Source organism: Muscardinus avellanarius, assembly GCF_963383645.1.
Source record: "Muscardinus avellanarius genome assembly, chromosome: 19".
NCBI classification, from domain to species: Eukaryota; Metazoa; Chordata; class Mammalia; order Rodentia; family Gliridae; genus Muscardinus; species Muscardinus avellanarius.
This window is the reverse complement of record NC_137805.1, coordinates 41077064-41083134: the sequence shown is the minus strand read 5'-3', so window position 1 is coordinate 41083134 and position 6071 is coordinate 41077064. Positions and strand designations below refer to the sequence as shown.

The window sequence follows — 6071 nt, the reverse complement described above, 5'->3', positions numbered from 1 at the left end:
AGGAAGCAGTGCGGATACGAGAGAGACTGGAAGGTTGTTTCGGTGCAGGCAGGCTCTCGATGGGCCACAGCAGAAAGCTCAGGCCCAAGACAAGGCTAACAGGCTTTCAGGAGCCCAAGTATCCAGGAGCACAGACCTGTTTATGAGGCTGAGTACCCTGGAGGGACATCTCCCATTCCAATCCCTGGGCCTCAGCTTCCTCATCTGCAAAGATGGGGCTTTGTGGCGGCTGGGAATCTCCCAGGAGGCAAAGCGGCCTGAAGGGATGAGTCAAGGCAGAGGAATGCTGGGCCCCAGGACCGGGCAGATGGATGGGGGGGAGGCGCGAAGGGAGGGCCGCAGGAGCTCACCGGTCACGGCACTGAAGGTGAGTCTGTCCACCCCGGCCTCGTAGCCGCGGCCCTCGAAGTGCAGCGTGAGGTAGAAGGGCTGGCCCCGCCGCACCACCAGCCTCTCCTGGCACAGGTCGGCCGTGTGGTGGTCGCGGCCATTGGCCTCCAGCTGCAGGTCGCATCTCTCTAGGATCAGCTCTACGGGGCCAGAGACAAAGAAGGAGTGTGAATCCCGGTGTAGGGGTGGGCCTCAGCAGAGCTGGCCTTCTACCGACAGCCAGTTGGCCACCCTCTCTCCACAAGGCCCGGTCTAGCCCCTTCTAGAGGCTCACCCCACCTGCCACCCCCAATTCTCATAATCCCAAGTTTATGTCCTCAGGGGCACCTTGGGAGAAGGCTCTGCCCCCTCCCAGCTGGCCATTCTAGGATGCAATGCAACCATTCCGGCCTCAGTTTCCTCCTCATGGGGCACAGAAGACTTTATTAGAACACACATGTGTAGCCGGGCGTGGTGGCGCACGCTTGTAATCCCAGCATTCGGGAGGCTGAGACCAGAGGATCGCAGTTCGTACACAGCCTCAGCTACTTAGTGAGGCCCTCTGCAACTCAGTGAGACCCGGTTTCAAAATAAAGTAGCTCGGAGGTAGAATGCCCCTGGGTTTCATCCTCGGTACTGCCAAAAAAATAAAATAAAATAAAATTAGAACACATACATGCAAAGCCCAGCACGATGCCCTGTGCAAACGTGCTTCACAAGCGCGGGCCAGCCTGCATGATCCAGGGCTCTTCGGATACAAACAGGGGTAGTGTGAGCAACAGATCGGTTACACGGGATTTGCTGCTCATTCCCACTGTCAATTTACTGGAAACGCTGAGACTGAAGATCACGCTAAACATAGAAGTGGGACGCAGCCAGCGAAATTCATACTCTGGGAGACTGGAGGCAGTCTCCTAATATATTTAACAAATATACTGGAAGAAAAAAAGGAAAGGAAAGTGAAGTTGAAAGAAGACCCTCTGAAGAGAAACTGAAGGGACGCACGACCCAGAGCAATATGTGAATTTACTTAGGTCTTGATTTTAAACACGATTTTAAAACACTCAGCGCACGTAGGAGACAACTAGAAATTTAAATGCTGAGGGAATAGTGGTGGTATCAAGGAATTCTGCAATTTGTTCTTGTGTAGAAAGGAGAGCTCCTATTTTTTTTTTTTTTTCCGGTACTGGGAATGGAACCCAGGGGCATTCTACCTCCGAGCTACACACCCAGCCCTATTTTTTATTATTTATTTTGAAACAGGGTCTCACTGAGTTCCAAAGGGCCTCACTAAGTAGTAGCTGAGGCTGTCTGCGAACCTCGATCCTCCCATCTCAGCCTCCCAAATGCTGGGATTGCAAACGTGCGCCATGCCCAGCTTGAGAACCCCTATCTTTTGAAGATATATATTAGCCAGGCGTGGCAGTGCACTCCTGTAACCCCGTTGCTTGGGAGAATGGGAGAGGAGGATTTGCAGGTTTGAGGCCAGCCTCATTAACTGAGTGAGACCTTCAGCACCTTAGTGAGACCCTTTTTTATAAATAAATAAATAAATAAATAAATAAATAAATAAAAAATAAATAAATAAAGCTGGGTGCCTGCCTGTAATCCCAGTACTTGGGAAGCTGAGACGGGAAGTACTGCAGCTTCAAGGACAGCCTCAACATCAGAGCACAACTTTCAGCAACCTAACAAGACCCAAAAATAAAAAATAAAAAGAGCTGAGGGTGTAGCTCCGAAGTAAAATGCCCTGGGTTCATTCCCTAGTAAGACCAGGGCAGGGGGTGTAGCTTGGAGGTAGAATGCCTCTAGGTTTAATCTCCAGTATATAAAAAAGGACTATGGACATATTTTCGGATGACAAAATACGATGCCTGGGACTTGCTTCTAAGTGACAGGGGAGGTGCTGGCGACAAGAGAAGCCATGATTTGGGGGTGGTGGGGGCTGCATGATGAGAACATGGGGATGTATTATACTATTCGATTTCTCTGTACGTTCAATATTCCTGAGATGTGTTAAAATGACCGCAGTTCTGGAGTCTTCTGGCTTCGGTCCTAGTTCTGCCCTATTACTGTGTGGCCGTGGACAATTATTCCTCCCTGTCTGTGCCTCCTTCTCCTGAGCCTGAGAGGGCAGCTTTGAGGCTCGAGGGCGCGGGCACACCCTTCCCGCTCCCCAGCCCAGGACAGGAGCGTGATATGTGAAGCCTGTGTCCAGCTCCAGAGGAGCTGAGGGCCTGGCGGGGATGGGACATCTGAGAGGAGCACAAGCCCCTTCAACACGGCAAGCTCCAGGCCGGGAGTGGGGAGCCCTCAGAGGGAGGGGAGGGGGAGGGGGGCAAATCAGAGCTGTGGGCCAACTGAGGCAGGGATCGGCCCACAGTCACCCAGCAAGTTGGCCTCCTACACAGAGGGAGAGTAAACAAGTGCCCAGGGACCGCCGAGCGCTGCCACGCGGATCGCCTCCACTTAAAGCTCACCAGGACCCCTTGCCGCCCCGTTGCGGAAGAAGACGCTCTGTGGCCCCGGGGTCCCATAGCAGATTTGAAACAGGACCGAAGGACTCGGGAACCAGGCCTGGCCACCTCCCTGCAGCGCGGGCTGGTTCTCCACCCTCCCATCCCATTTCCCATTTCTAGACCTGCAAAGACAGTCCTCACTTAAATTACAAACAAAAACCTGGGGATTAAATCCAGGGGCATTCCACAACTGAGCTGCACCCCAGACTTTTTTATTTTTCATTTTGAAACAAGGTCTTCACTGTCAAGTTGCTGAGGGTCCCACTAAGCTGCCGATGCTGACCTCGAACCTGCGATCCTCCTGTTTCAGCCTCCCATTCACCGGGATTACAGGTTTGTGCCACCACGCCCAACTGATAGTCCTCACATGCAAAGCAGCAGGGAAGCAGATTCCATTGTAAGCAGGACAGGAGAGCCCCACCACCACACTCCCGAGGCCACCAGGACAGACTCCTGTCTTTGAAAACTTCAGCCCCAGAGAGTTTAAGCAAGAAAGAGACCTCTGCTTCCCCCAGGAGACCTTGAGGCTGGCGGTCCTGGGTCTGGGGAGATGGGGTGCTTTCTCAATCTACTGTCTGAATAAGGGTTTCTAGGAAGCATCCCAGCTCTGAAGACGCAGAGCGCAGGATTGATAGGACTTCTGCACTGAGGAGGCCCCGAGGTCTTTGGGCTGGGGGATCCCGGGGCTGGGGCTCATCATAACCCCTATCCCTAGGCCCCCCAGGTCCCCTGAGCCCTGCTTTTGGGGACAGGCTACACTGGGGACAAGTGGCCACCTATGTGGCTCATCACAGTGGTTGGGGGAGCTGGATCCCCGAGAAGGGAGAGGTCAAGATCTCACGGCAGGTCCAGCAGGTCCATAGTGCCTCGGGCCCATCTCTGCTCCAACAGCTCTGTCTTGGGGCTGCAGTATGGATAGAAATCACCCCCAAACTGACTTGACCCAACACAGCTGGAATTCTCGATTCAGTGGTGTTAGCACCGGACATCACAGAGGTCCTTCCCCTGGACCTAAAACAGTGCAGCCACTGCGGGTATATGGCTGCGTGCATGGGGGGGGGGGGAGGCGAGCCCCTCTCCAGGTCTCTCGGCCACCACAGGTGTACGAGGGCTGGCACTCTTGTCCATATTTTACAGGAGGGGACCCAAGACTCAACAGGTGGCCAAGCCTCAGGGTTCCAGAACTCCAGGGTAGAGAGGGATCTCAGAGAACACGCCTGCTCTCAGCCTACCCAGCCGGATGCTAAAACTGCCAAGAAATGAGCCAGGCTCGCCCGGCCGCCACCTCAGGGATGGTGAACACCCCACCGGACGGCGGGAACCAACCTAAGCTAGGGTTTCGGAGTCCAGGCCAGCGCCTATGAGGATGTCACAGCCCTGGCACACAGCAAGGCACCTGCTCCCACCCCCTGGCCCGGGGATGGAGACAGTGGTCCACAGGGAGGGTGCAGTTCACAGCCCGCCGTCCACAGGCAGCGCTGGTGGTTATGCCCCGCGCTTGGGGAAACTGAGGTCTGGGAGCAGGAGCCTCCCGCCCAGCGCGGCCCACCTGTTGCCCTCTGAATCGTGGCCTTGGGCACTGAGCCTCCGCGGTCCAGAGCGAGACCAGAGAGGCCAGCCCGGCCGGAGCGGCGCGGATGGGACTCACCCTCGGCCATGGTCAGGCGCAGCGGCTTGTCCAAGTCCCTCGGAGGTGGGCGCCTGCGAGTGCGGAGCCGGGCAGCGGCGCTGCGGGCCGCCCCGGGCCGCGCTAACTTATAGCCCGCGGGGCGCGGGGCGGGCCGGGGCGGGGCGCGGGTGGAGGGGCCACCCAGGCCCGCCGCTGCCCGGGACGGAGCCCTCGCCGAGCCCGGGCAAGGGCGCCCCCTGGCGGGAGACCAGAACGCAGGCGAGCTGGACGCGCCACACCTGGACGCCGTCAGACTTTGGGGACAGAGGCACCTGGACAGCCCTCAGGTCAGACACACGGAGCGCTCGGACAGAGCACAGCTGGCGCAGGCGGGGATCCCAGGTGAGATCTCCCCCCACCCCACACAGACAGCTCGGAGCAGATGCAGAGACAGAGGAAGGTGGACTTACAAACACAGATGGACCCAGACAGACTCTCAAGGGGAGAGCCGTCCTGGGCACGTCGGTGATCCTCCCTGCCTCAGTTTCTCAACTGTCAAGTGGGGATGACCATAGTGCCCGCTCCGAGGGGTGTCCTGAGGACTGAGCAAGATAATCCGTGCATGGAGAGAACTTGGCAGCAAACAGTCGGCGCCCAATGGATGCCTGCTGCCAGTATAAGAGCTATTAGGGTATTCCTGATGCCCAGCATGGGCTCAGCATGAAACCTCAGTCCTGTCGCAGACCCCCGGGGCCCCGCTTCCTTCCTCTCGCACTTTCCACAGAAGTGTGGCCGCCCCCGTGACTCAGAGCCTTGAGCGGCCCCAGGACAGGGCCAGGCAGGGTTGGGACTGGCTTCCGAGAAGGTGGCCGGCGGGCGGGCTTCAGGCCGCAGTCTGTCCTCACAGTTCTGTCTTGGTGAGGCCAGGAGGGCGGGCGCTGGACAGCAGGGACGGGGCAGCAGGGTCGGGAGGGACGTGCTGTGCGGGCGCCGAGGCCGCTCCGGCTGTGTGGGCCTTGGGCGTTACTAGGACTCTCTGGGCTCCAGTTTCCACCGGATGGGCAGATGTAATGAGCCCCCACGTCTGGGGATTAGGAACGTACAGTGCTGGTCACGTAGGAAATAATCAACGCCGCCGACAGGTGCTCTGTGGTGCCGCCACTGGGAGTCAGGACCCCTCCCCGACGCAGAGCACCGTGGGGTGGGGTGCGGAGAACACCCTGCTTCTCCAGTGAGCCGTGCGCCCCGCTCATTCCTGACGCCCGAGTCCCACTTCAGAGTCAGCCTCTTACTTCTGCAAGGGATTTCAGGTCTCAAGCTGGAGACAAAGATGAATTTTTATAAACTTGAAAACTCAGTCCCAAAAAAGGTATCTCATTTAAATCTCACAATATCCCCATATCCAAAAAAAAAAAAGTATGATTTTTATCATTTGTTCAGTGAGAAAACAGCCTCAGAGAGCTGAGGTGACTTACCCAAAGTCACACAACCGGGAGCTGGCTTAGAGCCTGGGCTAACTCCAAAGCCTGTGCTCGGCCAGGCAGGGTGGCGCATGCCTGTAACCCCAGTACTTG

The 6071-nt window shown here is 56.9% G+C and overlaps 1 protein-coding gene across 1 annotated transcript in view; it reads right to left on the bottom strand.

Moving 5' to 3' along the window:
• The window catches only part of TGM2 (transglutaminase 2), a gene marked incomplete at both ends in the record, with an annotated part of 36235 nt that extends 30485 nt beyond the window's left edge, over nt 1–5750 (bottom strand). Inside the window, 7 exons of the mRNA XM_080716513.1 lie at nt 351–530; nt 2850–3010; nt 3730–3821; nt 4121–4137; nt 4537–4589; nt 4699–4811; nt 5601–5750. Of these exons, the coding sequence (XP_080572639.1) occupies nt 351–530; nt 2850–3010; nt 3730–3821; nt 4121–4137; nt 4537–4589; nt 4699–4811; nt 5601–5750 (766 nt within the window). The remainder of the gene's footprint in view (nt 1–350; nt 531–2849; nt 3011–3729; nt 3822–4120; nt 4138–4536; nt 4590–4698; nt 4812–5600) is intronic.
• Nucleotides 5751–6071: the final 321 nt, after the last annotated feature.